We start from the raw sequence: 16617 nt of genomic DNA on the forward strand, positions 1-16617 counted from the left end.
GAGGTGGGGAGCAGGAGTAGAGGACGCTCGAATAGCAAAAGCGGGTTATAGCATTAATCTTGAGCTCGCATTAGCTTCGATCGCTCGAAAGCTATTGCTCCGCCGAAGTTTTCTGAATACATTTGGTATCATGTGGCCCATAGTGCACATTCCGTTTTACCATCCCTAAGTCTCGAAAACGCCAGTGGTGAATGTAGACACCGGCTCCCAGTTTTCCTCTTTTGTCCAGAACGCCAAACGTGATGCAAACATGCAAATGGTCCAGTACATTTTTCCTCCTGATAGGATACATGCTTTCTCTTTCGAGCTATTCCATCCCCACCAATAGCCCAATCAACATGCCACCAGTTTGTGTGGCCATCTGGGCTCTTTCGACCTCCTGTCGAACTCTCCTATGCAATAACCGAAACCCTTCTTCCATCTCCTTGCTTCCGCCAGTGTATTCGGCGTAGAGATCCAAAAGATGCATCGCGACATCCACGCATATGTCCACGTAGCGGGGATCCACAATATGTTTTTGTATCCAGTTGAGCACGGGTTGTACAGTCTCTTCGTCCCGCCCTTCGAGGGCTTCACGCAGGGCAGATCGGTGTCGCAAGGCGATCAGGAGGGTCAGAACTGTTAGCGGAGTGTATTCTTTCGCCGAGGTATCGAGCACACGGTCCAGAGCAGAAACGAAGCGTCCACGCCGCAGATCTTGCTGCCACATCTTCTCTTTCTTCGATCTGTTTTTGCCAGCTGGGTTACCAGCAATCACAACATCCGCTCCCTCGCCAAGAATGTCTAGGCGGTTCGTGGCAGTGCCTAAGCGCTTGCGCTTGTTCTTCGCTTTGTCATGGGATGCAATGTTGCCTGCCAACAGAGCCGCCATCTCCTTCTCCCGCTCTCGTTCGCGTGTTGCTTCGGGGCCAGTCAGGCGGGTTCGAATGGAGAGCACCCCAGACTGCATGCCCACTGCCAGATGACGGTCATCACCATTTGCCCCTGAAGTAATGACACTCACGGCCAGAACTGGCGAAGGATACTTGACGCCAGCGACGACATTCCACCCTGTCGTCTCAAAGATTTTGACGTGACCATCGAGTCCGCCGGAGACCACCCTTTTGCCGCCTGAAGCCAGGGAAAGCGATGTGACGGTCTTTTGGTGGTTCGTAATGAGGTGCAGTGGTTTTGCGGCAACGAGATCGAGGACGGAGATTTGCGATTCGGAGGAAGCTAGGACTTGAGTGCCCGAGGGTAGTGGCAATACGGCCTCGATTGGGGCGGCATGCTTAAAGCTCATGACGGCGTTGCGTGGTGCACGCGGATCCCAGAGCTTGACCGTCGAATCATAACTACCCGATACCAGCATATTGGACATGGTGCCAGGCAGGAACGTGCCAGAGCGCACATAGTCCTGGTGACCGACGAAGGTGGTCGTGGAATGCTGGCTCGGCAGATCCCATAACCGCACCGTTTTGTCATCGCTGGTACTCATAAGAGTTGTGACGTCTGCGGGGGAGAACTTGGTTGTCCAAACGGGCTGCTTATGCTCGGTCCAAGTTTTGAGGATCGCGCGTGACTGGAGAATATCGAAGACCTGGATCTTGCCAGAATCGTCTCCAGCCACAAGAATCTTTCCATCTCGCCGTACGTCCCCGCTCCGGGCGATGTGGCCAAACCTCGTGATCGTCTTGACTAGTTTCCGCGTGCGTATCGAAAAGAGCTGTACCCTCGTACCCGTCGTTACCGCAAAGAGGTCATTGCTTGCGAAGCCTAAGCTACTTGGATTCACCGCGGGGAAGTTGATGTGGGTGATGAAAGCTTGGGTGGGCGAAGGAATGACGAGCTGGTTCTTGAAGGTTTTCCAATACCTCTGCTCGGCGGTAATGGGCGCTGGCCCAGAGGGCAGCTTCAATTGCGGTAAGGGGACAACTTCTGCCGCCATTGTTGTCTCCGTCGCTTGGCTGTGGTGACTTGGGAAAACGGGCAAACTGGAAAACTTCCACTCAAAAATTTCGTCGGTCAATTGGGACTTTGCTGCCGACGGCTCTACCTAGTCTAATTTGGGCTTAGCTCTAACGATAAGCTAGGCTGATAACACAATTGCATATGCTAGTGCAACAGGGAAGTACTTAGGTAACCTTGCATACAGTTGCAAGTAAAAGATGGGATTCACTAATCGCGCATTATCTACACTTTTCCAGCTGCGTGCCGTCTGCCGTCTGTTTCCTTCAATTGGCTTTGTAAAATAAAGGCGCTAACTTATAATAATTGCTTATTGATATCTGATTTTTTTTGGGTGGCCAACCACGGCGTACGATAGTTAGAAGAGACGGTAGTTAGTGGGACTATTGTCAGGTGGCTGCTAAGGACTCGGACAACTTCAGGGCCCCGATAGCATCGATCTTCTCCGGGGGCTTTATTGGTAGGTTGAGAACCAACGTAGTACGGCAGCGAACGCGAGGTAGTCGTCCATTAGAGCACGGTTTGACATACGGAAGTAGAGGTACCGGGGGCTTCGAGCCTATGGTGTATTTAATAAAAATAATAATATTTAATAATCTATTAAGGTAGTTCTATTCAAGCTTATTTGTCACGCCGTGCCAGGGGTTGCATGTAATGAAACCTCTAATAGTCTAGCTGCGTAAACCACTAAAGAGTCTGTAAGGGTTTGTGCTAGTAAGTAAGTCCTGCTGCGGAGTCCTCAAGCAATAATATCGGGGTTTGACGTATGGAGTATAGGGCTCTGGGTAACTGAAGTATTCAAGTAGGGTAACTGGGAATAGAGTCATCAAGGCAGTTTGCCTCACTAATGTGACGACTGACACATGGACGATAAGCAGGGACATCCTGACATGGCCTGCCCTGATCTGGACGAGCGCGTTCCCCTTATAATAGGAGAACGGCCAGACATACTTGTAACCCTTTCCTTCTCTTTCTTCCCTAGTTTAGTATTCAACAATAGAGATGCACTGATATGCAACCTTGATTCGTACCTATGTGCCTCTGCCTCGTTACAACCAATGGGTTAGATTGATGCTTAGATTGATCACTGAAGTAGAGACTGTCTATCTATGAAATGCCTGGGAGTCCTGTCCCTTATATATCCGTCTCTCCTTCACTGATCCACATATCCACCCCTGTAGGTCACGTGACCTGTCGGTCTTTTCCTTTCTCCGATGCGGGGTCCCGTGATCCTAGCGTCTGTATCCACCTGGCCTGCCAACGGGCCTATAATGTTGGTCTAGGGCCAACGGTTCGTAACATTGCAATCCTTGCCACTACGCCACCGTACCAGGTGTCTGTCACGACCTGGGTTGCATCGCATGGGTATAGACCTCGATTAGGTGCTATCGACCAAGATTCTACTCTAAGGAGCGAAGGAAAGAAGATGACAACTTAGGTTTGAGGGAGCGCGACTAAGTCATCCACGCTTGGCGGGGCTCCTACAAGGGTTATGATTGGCTTCCCACCTGGCACTGCCATGGCAGGTGTTCCAGCTGTACGTCACCTGGTTGTAGTGAGTCTGCGAGGGTTGACCTTCACAGTGTCTTCACCAAAAGAGACCAATACCAAAGTCCCTGACCTTGGTATCTGCAACTACTTATCAATCTGTTCAGACCAGTGTGGGTCAATCACGTGACAACCGTCACATTATTAAGGCTTAGTCGATCACTCCTACCTCTAAGGTACTTTTGTTAATCTAAGTATGACGACGAGGCTCTCGATCTTTCTTTCTATTACTCTTCCGGACAGCTAATCTTGTCAAGGATCCTATTCCAGCTCTATTATTTTCACCTTAAACCTGCGGTCATCCATTGCCGTCGTTGGTAAATAGCTTTAGTTATAGCTAGCTTTTAGAAGTTTCCTATTAAGGTTGTACGTAGGCTGCTCTAAGACAGCTAATGTTGAATTTTAGGTGTGGATACACCAGGATTTCAACCTGTAGCCTATCCGCCGATACTGTGTTAGAAACGTGCTAGTTACTTACAGCCAGAAGCTCCGTAATTTTAAAGTTATTAAAAGTTCCTATAAAGTGGGCTTATAAGCACAGCCGGCTAAATTGGCAGCTACCGTAATAGGCCGAATAATACGCGAATCATGATTACTGTAATGCGCGAGTAGTGAATCCCGAAAGGATACATAGGCAATTCAATACTTGCAGTTGATCATGTTCAATGGAAGTCCCGGGATAAGTAGTTCGAAAGATATGACGCAAGTCTATCGTGGTTTTCATGATAAATGTGCTTTGTGTTTTCTGATCTCTGCACACTTGTGCTGGGGGTCTGTAGTGTTGTGAGACCCGAGATCCAGTTGCATGTGCCTCGGTTGAATCCATCCTCCCAGGTTGGGGGCTTTCCCAAACCACTTCACTTCAAAATGTACCTAGTAAACTGACACACTGATTCTTCCACTTCTTCTGAGAACCGCGTTTTCTTCCTTGCATCTTGCACCTCAACCCGTCTTAGAGTATTCATGAATTTTCTTAGACAATAAACTCAAATTTTGACACCCTTTGCAATGTCTCAATTACACGAGTATTCCGACTTCAAGCACTTCCTCGTCTCGTCTCCATCCGAATATGTGGCACATGTCGAGATCAACCGGCCAGCCAAACTGAACGCTTTCTTCGAGGACATGTGGGTTGAGCTGGGCAAGGTCTTCGACAAACTTTCCTGCGACCCTAATGTGCGGGCGGTGGTTCTCTCCGGGGCTGGAGACCGCGCGTTCACTGCTGGCCTCGACGTGAAAGCCGCCAGTGAGGGCTCAATTGTGAGCGCATCGGCAGGTGACGGCGCCAGGACGGCTACCCAGATGCGAAGGGGTGTTTTTGAGTTCCAGGAGTGCATAACCAGAGTTGAAAAATGTGAAAAGCGTAAGCTGAAACTCAACCCGTCACATGCATTATTCCTTTGTTGACCAACCTTTTATTAGCTGTGATATGCGTGCTACATGGCATCTCTTATGGGCTCGCTATTGACGTGTCCAGCTGTGCTGATGTCAGGATTTGCTCCAAAGACACCAAGTTGTCGGTGAAAGAGGTCGACATCGGTCTTGCTGCAGACATCGGCACCCTGAGCAGGTTGCCCAAGGTGGTTGGCAGTTTCTCCTGGGTGAAAGATGTCTGCATGTCTGCCCGGATATTCGGTGCTGACGAGGCTCTGGCTGTTGGTTTCGTGAGCCAAGTTCATGAGAGCAAGGCAAAGTCTATAGAAGCTGCTGTCAACCTTGCGACGCTCCTTTCCTCCAAGAGCCCGGTCGCTGTTCAGGGCACAAAGGAATTGCTTAATCATGCCAGAGAAAACACTGTCGCTGATAGTAAGTTCCATACTCTTACGTATTGATATCTCCCTGTGGGGCTGACTTTTGGCTTAAGGTCTCCGGTACACCGCCATATGGAACTCGGCCATGCTCCAGTCAAATGATCTCAAGGCTGCCTTCATGTCAAGCTTCCAGAAGACGAGACCAACCTTCGCGAAGCTCTGAGGCAAGGGTTGTTGGTGGGGTGGTTCAGGAATATTTCCGGGAGAACTAGCGTGGAATCCACAGACGTCGTTTACTATGTCCGGGCCGCGTTTACCCATCTCTTAGCTTGATCCGGCCTATGTAACCCCTGCGCAGGAAAGTTAGGTGCTCGCAATTTTCTGGTGTTCGTAGAAACGAGAAAACCTGAAGTTGTCCAAGGCAAATCGTATGTTGACCTATCTATTTTGAAAATATACGTCTTGTCCGAACAAGATTGGAAGCCGTGTAACTCATGTGGCGAGTTAGACACTAGAGTTCAAAGTATTTGGAATACAGGAGTCCTGCTGGCCAGCTTCACAGCAGCGACTACCGAACACCTTGGCCACATAGCTTGACTCCAATAAACATTTTTCGTTCGTTTGGGCCAACTCCTAGCCGCCAAGCTGTAAGTTCGACCAACCACTCTGCATAGTTGTTCCCGGCGTGTCTCTCATGTTCGTCTCCGACAGCTATCCCGTGCCAGATACAGGATTACAGCTACTTGTGTCTCCTTAGTTGCGATACTCTCCTGTCCTGTTGAAGTGGCAAGTCATGTAGAATGTGCTTGGCGCTACCAGCCCTTCTTGTCCTGCTTGACATCGCGATCCGAATCCGAGTCTCTATCGATCTCCGGAATGGTCTCCTTGAGATGCTGTCCCACCTTTGTGAGCATCACGCGCTTGGGGCCCAATGGTCGAGTTAGACTTACGTCGTCGAGCCTTCGCTTCAGGTCCTGCACCTTGCTCTCCTGGACAACCAGGTGGGAGTCGTCAAGATCCTCGATAACGTATGCGTTGGCCTCGCTCTCGTTGATGTTCATGATGATGGACTTAATCGAGGGATCGCACTCGATGAGCACGCCTATAATTTCTTTTGGCATGATTCCCACAACAAAGAGGATGGGAGATCATCATACCTCGAATGGCGCGCGGCATCTTGCGCAGAGCGTATTGTTTACTATCACTTGGCTGAAGCCGATGGATGGCAATGTGCTGCAGAGTCAGGCTGAGGCTGGAATGCTGTATGTAGATTATCTTGAAGATCGACGCATCTCAACTCAAAACTACGTACCGTCGACCAAGGAGTATGATCCGCGATACGCGAGTCAAGGCCTAAAACGTTTCCTGTGGGAAGGGGCGTGGGGCGTGGGGCGCGGGGGACCTGGGCCTTCGAATGGGAAAATCAAGCTTGTTAGAGCTAGGGCCACATAGTTCCCGGACTGCCGAACAAGCTTGAGCTCCCAAGACCCCTGCACCCGTTGGAAGACGTTATCGCCGTCAACTCATTGGTCTTGCACGTCACCCGAGTATACCTGATCACATTGCCATGACCATCTGGCGTTAGAAGAATCATCTGCTCCTTTTATTCGTACCTTGATATTCCTGCCGCAATTGTAGTCCACTGCAGACTATTGTCAGTCGGTAACATCTAAACACCAGCCTCGTTACAGGTGCCGACCCTGATCCACCTGTAAAATGAGATGCCGTTGTACACTCGGACCAAGCTAAACAAGATTAGATGAATTGACGTTGACGCAAACATCAACGTCATCTAGACTTTTTGACGAGGTACGCAGTTCAGATCTAGCCCACTGTTTCAGCCTCTTCCTCTGTAATTGTTTCCAGTATGTTCTGTATATGTACTCGTATGCCTGCTAGAAGAACCTTTCCCTCCTACCGTAGGGTTGCAATCGAAAAAGTCGCGTGGTCGGTCTCGTCCTAATCTTGAATGCTACACCCAGCATCACCCCGCAAAAGATTTCTGATGAGCTCCGAGAGTCGAGCTTTTTTTGCCACGGAAAGACACGACTCAAAGTTACATTGATACCTTCACAGCTTGCCAAATCGTACACGCCACCTCGTCTTCCAGGAAAGATCTCCGTTGGATCATACCATTCTCACCACCTAGGGCTTCAGAGTCCAGTATTACCACATATTCCATTTCTTCTTCCAAAAGTATCATCTGCGCACACCAAAAATGTCGTCACCACTTGAATCAGGAGACATGGATAGGTCGGCGTGGAATTCGCATCCGTTTAGGTGGATTCTGGTGCCAATTCTCATCCTTCTCGTGGCTGCCGCCATCATAACATGCTTGCGATACAAAAGACGAATGCAATACCGCGGGTACGGCATAAATGCAAGCGAAAGGGATCTGGAAGGTCAGGGACAGAATCGTCGGCCGAACTCTCGGTGGCAATGGGCTGGAGCGGATGCTCCTCAGGGGGCGGGTAGGAGAAGACCAGGCTTTGGCTTCGGTTTGGCCAATCGTGAAGAAGGCCTGAATGAGCTGGGCGAGGCACCGCCTGCTTACACACCGAGCCATAAGAGGGCGAATACCGAGGAGGATGTTGAGCTGGAGGATGTGACAAGACCGACTCCACAATCATCTTTGTCACAGTCGAATTTGCAAACCTTACCGGAAGCGAGACCTGACGTGGCTAGTCCACCAGGATACGACGAGGCTTCCCAACCTCCTTGGCCAGCATCACCTCCAGCTGCGGCTGTTGGACAGCACTAATGGCAGACGCATCTCACTCAAACAGTCCTTGTACCAACGGCCCGCCTCACCACCTGGGCATTTCCTCCAATACACGAGGGTGCGGTGCCACATAGAGTCAGGAAGACCTCCCTTCTTAGCCAAGAAGAGTGCACGAGAAGGAATGAGCACAGAAGGTTATCCTCGAAACATGAGACAGTTTGCAGGATTAAGTCAGTTGTTTGATCAAGCTAGGGGCACGTCTGATGGTCGGAAGCCTTTCTCCCTATCACAAGCGGGGACTCGAGTGGCAGGATACTTGGAGAATAGGTCACACAAATGGCAGACTACAAATGGTATACTACGACAAGTGTAATACCGAGAACAAGAATTGCCTGGCGTCGGCATTGTTACACATTTACATGGCGTAAGGGGGGCCCTATATACCTACATAGGTATTCATCCACTTTTTAAGTTCTATGTGCTTTCTTCCCCATACCACCCACAGGACATACTGTTGGTTCTAAAGTTTGGCTGCGATCGCGGGAGGCTTGTTTACGCCACCTCATTTACTTCGTCCATAACGTCGCCGTTAATTTATCCACCGCACCCACAGCGGCCACATCTCATATATATCTGGTCACATAGTATACGGTGGTATATTTATTCCAATGAGCTGTGCGGGTTCTGCCTAAAACTTGAGGCTTAAGTAGAGGCGATAATCCAGCTATCTAATGAACTAAACCTATGTATGACTCTATAAAGAATCGGTAGGTTATCTCTAAGAGATGGTCTCCATTTGCTGGGTCTCGAAGGAATCGCGCGGGTATGATTGAGCTCTTGGGCGACGAATATGATCGCGATACTGACGACAGGAACAATAAAGAGATACAAGTCACGATCTGAAAACGGCTGCTGCATGCCTGCTTATAAATGTACGAACCCTCCACTTTGACACCTTCCTAGTTCTGCAGCATCTATTCGCTGGAGCTCTTGCATCATGCAAGAGTCCACACGAGCTCTCCATACTTGGCTCCACAGTCACACAGTGCTTCCGCCTGAAAAGCCCCTGGCTCCACAGCTTTCGCTTTATTCCATACTAGCACTAGAAAGATCGCAGTACGATATATTCATGCCTAACACCGTTTGAACGCATGACTAGAACTAGCGTCACCCGTCTCCGTGATTGAGCGGTCCCGCGGCTGACATCAAAGTCAAATCTGACGAACAAGGCTTGTTCCAACCTCATCCTACAAATTCTTTCTGAAATGAGAGTGGATCCAGCGAGGGACTCCAGAAACATTGGAAATAACACATTTATAATGTAGGATTCTTGCTTATACCGCCCTCGCAGGGTCCGTCCAGTTTTCCGAGGCAGGATGCAAGTGTTTGATGTTGATAATCTAGGGTTCTGAATTCAACCATAAGCCAATTGCATCCAGAACTAGATGAAGGAGTTTAGACTACATGACAGGCACTTTCCAGCTCTTAGACTTATTGACTTGCCGTTCCCCTCGGTTGTTCTGTGAGCTCTGAGGTTGGGACAATCACCCATATGCGCTCTGGCTGAAGATGTATATCAACCGTTGAATACACAAGGGTGGCTCTTACAAGACTGAAGTAGGAATACTTGTTGGATATCTAAGGCTATTGAGAACGTGTAACATCATTACGTGATACAAACTGAGCTCATATGAGCTTGTGGTGTTCAAAGCAGCATATAAGAAGGATATAAAACCATAGGAAGAGGATTACAATAGTGTATTTAGACGATATCAACCCAATACTCCAACTTGGGCGTTGCTGACAAGACTGAAGTGTTTCTTCCCAAGGAGACCACATTATACCTTACTTTGAGCGGGCAGAGTCTGGACGCCATAGTAAAGTGTGTTGCAGGGCCTTTGTAACGACAGGATGTAGATCGAGATGCCATTCAGGGCTTTTATCGACGATACTTGTGACTCTTTGATCCATCCAACACATCCCATCCCATAGTAAACTGATATACTGAGGCCAGAGTTGCCTAGCAGGTCATATTGAAAGCTCATTTCTCCTTGATCTCCTTGTCGGCCTGAATTTACTTCTTCTTTCACCAGTGAAGATCTGCCAATGAAATAGTGCGTTTACTGTCTCAACGTGAAAGTCACCTCCCACATAGATAGGAATTGCAGCGAGCTGTTTACAAAAGGTGGTTACCAAAGGGAAGGAGCCTCCGACAACTCCCTGCTTTGACAAGCCCAGCGCAAGCAGTTCCCTGCCTTACCTACGGTAAATACCTCTTCAGGATCTCAGAGGCTTCCGCTGCTTGAATAACTCTGAAGCATCAAGACTTTTGGTCCCTCTGCCACCTTTTTAATCCCGCCTCCCGACTCTGTTGGATTGAACCCCAACCACCATCCTTCCTCACCTCACTCCCAAATCGTCAATCACCTTCTGCTTGACGCAACACTCTTCCACAGAGACATTTATTGTCCCCATTCACGATCGTCTACATCTACAACAGACTCCCAAGTACTGAAAGGTCAATATTCAGGCCTTTTCCATTCCAACGAGGTAAGTTCTTTTCTACCAGCTTTCGGATCGCCGTTCTTCCCGCGCTCTCCATCTCTATGCAACACGCTTCACGCGCACTTTACACCATTGCAGCATTGGGTGCTTTCCTCTTGCAGCCTCAAAAAAGAAAGCATCGTGTCTGATTCTATTTGCCAAACATTCTTGACCCCTTCATGTACCTTCCATATCTACTTCACGCTGCAGTTCGACAGTTTGTCCTACAGCAGTTGCCATCTTCGAATCCGAGCACGCGTCAGGCTTCTTCTCCCTTGGGCACCAACACTTCACCTGCCCTTCACGCATATTTTCGGAGTGCATCTCTTTCACTTTGACCCTCAATCACCCATACACGCAACTTTCCCGAAAAAGAAAAAGCTAGCTGTTACTCAACACAACTTCCTAGTTCACAGCCACCTTCCTCAAACTAGTCCTTCGTTTATCCCAAACCGAACATCCATGCTTCATGCAGAACCAATTCTATACTCGCATATCGCACAATCCCATACTAACTACTTGCGGTCCAGCAATCCACTCAATCATCAAGATGGCTAACTGGGGCAGCGGTACCGCCGGCGGCGAGGCTGGCCAGTGGAATGATAGCGGCATGACCAACAACTTCGGAGGTGATGACGGTGTCATCCACAGCTTCGGAAGCGGCGACACTGGTTTCGGAAGAGACGATGTTGGTGCTACTGGCGGTGGCGGCGGCGCTTGCTTCAACTGCGGCCAAGAGGGGTATGTTTTTTTATCTAGTAATTTATTTCCTGACTGATTCTAACTTCACTTCTCAGTCACATGAAGTCCGAATGCCCTGAGCCTCGTAAGCTCAAGTGCCGTCACTGCGAGAAGGAGGGTCACACCATTGCGCGATGCCCTGAGCCCGATTGCCCTCCCCAGGAGCCTCGTGAGTTCACTGGCACATGCCACACCTGTAACCAGGAAGGTCATCGAGCTGCTGACTGCCCCGAGAAGGGCCCTCTGGTCTGCAACAACTGCAAGGAGGAAGGCAAGCCCACCTAACTCACATCCTCTGTATACTCTGGCTCTTCATGCATGACTAATTACGATATTCCCATAGGCCACACCGCTGTTGAGTGCAAGAACGCCCGAAAGCTCAACTGGGATGTTGTCGAGACCGTCCCTGCAGAGGAGGCCTGGGCGACCATTGCCAATGCTGCTAAAGATCTCGACATGGACGAAGTCAAAGAAGGTGTGCAGAAGTACGCCAAGGCCGTCCCCACCATGACCTACAAAGAGCTGGAGAGTGCCTTCCGTGACCAGAATATTCCGGTCTATATCATTGCCGTCGAGAAGCCGTCTATGATGGCAACCTTCACCAACATGGACCTTCAAGGAAACCTGAACAAGAAGTATCAGGTAACTTTCCGATTCGAACCGCGCGCTGCCCGGCCCCGTGAGGCTCCCTTCTGGCCCAAGGACATAGATGAGAACAGTGTCCGCCTTGAGGATGCCGGTGAGCCTGTTAGTCGTGGTCTAATCAAGTGCAGCAACTGCGATGAGCTAGGTCACAGCTCGAGGAGTTGCCCTCAGGACAAGGTCGAGAAGGAGCAGGTTATAATCCGTTGCTTCAATTGCAATGAGGAAGGTCACCGAACACGCGATTGTACGTTGTTTTCGGGGATTTGGCACTGACATGAGGACACGCTGACTATTCTCCAGGCCACACGCCTCGCATCGACAAGATGGCCTGCCGCAACTGTGGTCAGCAAGGCCATCGATCCAACGAATGTAAGTCATCCAGCATGTATCTCGGCGACCATTAAGCAGTGCTGATCTTCCTAGGCACCAACCCGACCAACATGGATCTCGTCGAATGCCGCAAGTGCAGTGAGAGTAAGTCACGAAGTACACCTTTCTGTCTGTATTCACCTAATATGACATCTAGAGGGTCATTTCTCCCGCGACTGCCCCACTGGCGGTGGCGGTGGCAGTGGCGGTTGTCACAATTGTGGTGAAGAAGGTCACTTTGCGAAGGACTGCACCAATGATAGAAAGATGATCTGTCGCAACTGTGACGGCGAGGGTCATAATTCTCGCGAGTGCCCCGAGCCCCGAAACATGGCCAAAGTCCAGTGCCGCAACTGTGACGAGTACGGTCACACCGGCAAGGAGTGCCCGAAGCCCCGTGATAGTAAGTACACCCTGGTTCCCCCAGTGTTCACATACTAAATAGGTGCCATAGTTAGCCGCGTGAAGTGCTCCAACTGCAACGAGATGGGTCACTTCAAGTCCAAGTGCACTAACCCCACTACTGAGCCTGGCAACATGGCAGGTATGGGCGACGCTGGTGGCGATGCTAGCGGTTTCGGTGCTGGCGGAGGAGGCGGAGACGGAGACGGTTTCGGCTCAAAGGATGCTGGCGGCTGGTAATCAACCACCTTCATACCATCCTCGCAGATTGTTGCACTTGTCTCAAGGCCATCAAGCTCTTGGCTTGGGACAATTACACGAAACCCGAACCCCTCCATGCCCATCCCTGTTGGACCCCCCACTACTTTGCTTGGTTTCGGCAGGGAACATGCCGCCGACATCATAATCGCCATCGTCAGCAGCTTCATGACTCAGTTCAGCATATGACCCTGGATCCAGCACACCTGCGCAAGACTATTGAGGTCGTCATATCTCTGACATGATGATCATTGCTGTCCTGCATTTCGCATGCCGATTCGGGCAGTCAACATCACGACCTTTCCGAATATAAAAAGAAAACCCAGGAGGTCCCACCCCTCCGCTTTGCACCTTTGCCACACTACGACTACACCTTCACCTTTCGAGCTCTTCTCAGGACAGGACCTATCTCGTGAGTGTCTTGCACGATTGATCTGATATCACCTAGTTCACTTTGGCATTGGATGATTTCAGCTGATAGATTGGCAAGTCATCACCAGAGAAAGAGGTCAATCCAATAAAAGTTCTGATTTTCGTTTTCATATGATCTTGTGAAACTTTGTTACCGTTAATGTGCTATAAAAATCTGTGAATAATGCTATGACCTCATGATAACAAGTCAAGCGGCCTGACCCCGAGCTTCAATGCCTTTTGCCTTTCCATGTTGCCTTACTGTTACTTTGGTCAACACATTCGACCGTAACGGGTTTACTTCGCTCCACAGGGTGGCCCTAACGAGGACGAGGCGAAGGTCCATCTCATCAAATCGTCCGGCGCAGGTATCAATGCCCAAAATCTCTCGAGGAAGTCTCCCTTGAAACTTGCACTAATACCATGGTGCCGCGGATTCCGTGCGCCTACTGCTCGAAGCCGGCTCGGACGCGTCGAATTCCATACAAATGCCGCATGACCCCATCGCCCTGAAAGGGGCACCATCCAGCTGGTCGAGATTCTCTTATCGAGGGCCGTGTATGCTACCAGACTCTTCGACCGGGGAAATAGAAACCTACTACACGTCTTCGTGACATGTTGTCGGACAGAAGACTTGACCGACGCAGCAGCCGCCCGTGCTCTCATCCGAGCAGGCATTGGCATCGAACATAGAGACCATCTCGGCCGGACACCCATCGTGGAAGTCATCATAGTAGACAATTAAACTGCTCTCAAGTCGCTCCGACGCTGTGGTACCAGGGCAGCCGTCGTGGACAGCAATTCACGGACAAGATTGAACTTGCCAGCAAGTCGGCGACGTTTTTATTACTCGAGTATATTACCGCAGAGTTCGATCTGACCGAAGCTGACGCCGTTCTTGAGGACTGCAAGGGCAAGGTGGCAGAGCAGTATACGCAGGTGCGACAAATGTTTCCGAGGCTGAGATTGCAGCACTGTATAAGCTCCTGGAGTTGTAGATGAAATGCCATACCTCGGTTTCTCCTTCGAGGCCGATTACGATAAGTCATGTTTATCCAATGCGACCTGTTCCAGAGCAATGGACTACGTGGTATCAGGTTGCGCCAGGAATGCCTCCACGGGAGGCTGCCGATACGAGTGATGATGAGGAATTTGTTGTGATGTGGAGCAGCAGCAGCAAACTAAACAGGGTGTAAATGACTGAATGGACCGCGTCATCCTTAGACTGGTATATATTTATATTGACATTTAATGATTGGGACCAATACCTTTCTTATGTTTTTCATCTTCATGTACCGTGTTGCCATCCTGCCAGCTTCATCTCAAGCGGCTGTTGGAACTAAACCAGCTATGTTGGCAACACAACTTGCCGGTGCTTGTTTCTTGTGATTTAATTCTGTTGACGAGTTGCCCAAGAGCAATTATATTACCTGCTGGCCTGACTAGCTATCAAACTACCAACGACAGTAATTGATAAGATTGGAGAGATCAGGTACGATATCTACCCAACATCATTATCACGGAAGTCACTCTGATGCGCCAGGGCTTGACTTACTGAGAGTACTTTGGCAATATATTGTTCTTCTGCTTCGTCCGCATTGCTGACTTGAACAAGGGCAATCAATTTCATAGCTGGTGGGCCCCTGTTCAGTAATTGGAATTAGCGACTTATTCTTCAAACTTGAATTGCCACGCGTTGGCGTGCAAGGAGACCGAACATAGGTTGCTGTTCCGATTTGCAGAAAATCTGACTCCATCACTCACGTGGGCATAAGCATCATGGCGAACCACAGCATGGGGTCATCCCCCAGTACTCCAGTCCTAGATGCCAAGGCATAGATTACCGCTATCGACAAGGCCGGCCAGACGATGAAACGAATAAATAGAATAAAAAAAGTCACCGTCACCTTCGGAAAGGTATTGCTTCCCCCTTGTGAACCCTGCCGGCCCTGCTGATAGGATGTATATAGGGATACGCCCGCCACGACCACGGGCAACGGCACAAAAAGGCCTCCGATGTTCTTCAACGACGCTGTCAACCAAGCCGTAAAGATACCCCCGTCGGCGGCGTCATAAAAGAAGGCACGGTGAAGGGCAGGCGTCAGTCCGATGATAGCCCCTATGATGGCACCCAGCAGAGGCGCATTGAAGAAGTCCGAAATGAACAACAGCCACCACTTGGCCCGGACTCCGAGATGGACCCAGTGCTTCTTGGGGACAATGGATGCCCGACGTCGGCCAGACGAGCTGTGGGGTGTTGTAGACGGTTTCCGGGTCGATGGGAAAAAGGAGCTGTCCCGAACTAGATTCTCGAAGCGCGCCGCTGGCAGTAAAGTACTCCGCTCATGTGCCTCGTCGTCGACCACTGTATATGAATCGCTTGAATGGAGACTGTCACCACCATGCTGAAGCTCGTCCTCCGACTCTTCGTCTTCCTCCGGGGCGTTCTCCGAGTCAATGAGTCTCGGCCCCACGGCGAACGTCAAACAACTCGACACAGTAGCAAATACCAAAAAGTACGACTTAGCCCGCTCAATCGCTTGGCCCGTCGTCTCATCGCCATCCCCAATCAACGACTCCAAAATCCCTGTCTCGTCCAGCGCCCCGATAAGCAGCAGCGGGTAGCTCGTCGTATTGTTGAACATGAGCGCCACCGTGGTCCAATCCGGCATGCCCAGGAATAGATGGGCGACGATGCCCATGAGGAACGACACGAGGTGGCAGATGAGCGCCCATAACAGGATGATGCCGTACCGGTCCGCGGAATCCACCTCTAATTCCGAGCCAATTTTGGTGATGAGCAGTGCAGGCAGAAACATGCGCACGCAGATCTTGGAAATGGCTTTCGTGCTGCCCGCGTCCAGGATCTGGAAGTGCGCCGCCACGCCGCCGTAGAACATGACTAGGAGCACGGAGAGGCTCGCTTGGATGGCGGCTAGGAAGGATTCGAGGAGACCGGTTGGCGCCATGGCTTACGGCGGAGCAGCTATCGAACCGATTCAAATATGTGGTGTTGGCATTGACTGGTAGAGATCTGTCAAGGTGTGAATTGTTCTTTGGAAATTGCAAGTTGCGAGATGCGAGTTGAGGTACGCAAGTGACCGACGAGAGTGGGGGATCCCGGTTTCGCATGTGTAGCACCTCATTGAGTTGCTCCTTTAGACAACGCTTCCCAGTCACGTTATCAAGCTACGAATTGCCTTTGACAGGATAATCGTCCGAAGTTGCCTCTATCGTAAGCAAGAAATGTCCAGACTGCCTTTGCAGTGTTGTGGACAT

The 16617-nt window shown here is 50.2% G+C and overlaps 6 protein-coding genes across 6 annotated transcripts; 2 read left to right on the forward strand and 4 right to left on the reverse strand.

Annotated features, from left to right (window-relative positions):
- Positions 1 to 25: 25 nt before the first annotated feature.
- BCR38DRAFT_432491 (putative small nucleolar ribonucleoprotein complex subunit Utp15) lies at positions 26 to 1973 on the reverse strand. Its single transcript, XM_040860189.1, has one exon. The coding sequence runs from the start codon at positions 1925 to 1927 to the stop codon at positions 308 to 310; it is 1620 nt and encodes a 539-aa protein (XP_040716492.1). The 5' UTR covers positions 1928 to 1973; the 3' UTR covers positions 26 to 307.
- A 2344-nt stretch (positions 1974 to 4317) lies between these two features.
- Positions 4318 to 5655, forward strand: BCR38DRAFT_432494 (enoyl CoA hydratase-like protein). Its single transcript, XM_040860190.1, has 3 exons — positions 4318 to 4858; positions 4918 to 5301; positions 5360 to 5655. The coding sequence occupies exons 1-3, from the start codon at positions 4504 to 4506 to the stop codon at positions 5467 to 5469; spliced, it is 849 nt and encodes a 282-aa protein (XP_040716493.1). The 5' UTR covers positions 4318 to 4503; the 3' UTR covers positions 5470 to 5655.
- A 403-nt stretch (positions 5656 to 6058) lies between these two features.
- BCR38DRAFT_484780 (transcription factor TFIIH complex subunit Tfb5-domain-containing protein) lies at positions 6059 to 6422 on the reverse strand (the record flags this gene model as incomplete). The annotated part of the gene is made up of 3 exons (XM_040863792.1): positions 6059 to 6139; positions 6197 to 6348; positions 6404 to 6422. The coding sequence occupies 3 exons, from the start codon at positions 6420 to 6422 to the stop codon at positions 6059 to 6061; spliced, it is 252 nt and encodes an 83-aa protein (XP_040716494.1).
- A 1042-nt stretch (positions 6423 to 7464) lies between these two features.
- BCR38DRAFT_409054 (uncharacterized protein) lies at positions 7465 to 8007 on the forward strand (the record flags this gene model as incomplete). The annotated part of the gene is made up of 1 exon (XM_040858332.1): positions 7465 to 8007. The coding sequence occupies one exon, from the start codon at positions 7465 to 7467 to the stop codon at positions 8005 to 8007; it is 543 nt and encodes a 180-aa protein (XP_040716495.1).
- A 4529-nt stretch (positions 8008 to 12536) lies between these two features.
- BCR38DRAFT_432498 (uncharacterized protein) lies at positions 12537 to 13327 on the reverse strand (the record flags this gene model as incomplete). Its single annotated transcript, XM_040860191.1, has 1 exon — positions 12537 to 13327. A coding segment is annotated over exon 1 (334 nt), but the record flags the coding sequence as incomplete, so codon positions are not given.
- Positions 13328 to 14764: 1437 nt separating this feature from the next.
- On the reverse strand, positions 14765 to 16307 carry BCR38DRAFT_341781 (auxin efflux carrier; the record flags this gene model as incomplete). Its single annotated transcript, XM_040855895.1, has 3 exons — positions 14765 to 14839; positions 14894 to 14981; positions 15103 to 16307. 3 exons carry the CDS (start codon positions 16305 to 16307, stop codon positions 14765 to 14767), a joined length of 1368 nt encoding a protein of 455 aa, XP_040716497.1.
- Between the last annotated feature and the right edge of the window lie 310 nt (positions 16308 to 16617).

Source organism: Pseudomassariella vexata, assembly GCF_002105095.1.
Source record: "Pseudomassariella vexata strain CBS 129021 chromosome Unknown BCR38scaffold_6, whole genome shotgun sequence".
Taxonomy (NCBI): Eukaryota; Fungi; Ascomycota; class Sordariomycetes; order Amphisphaeriales; family Pseudomassariaceae; genus Pseudomassariella; species Pseudomassariella vexata.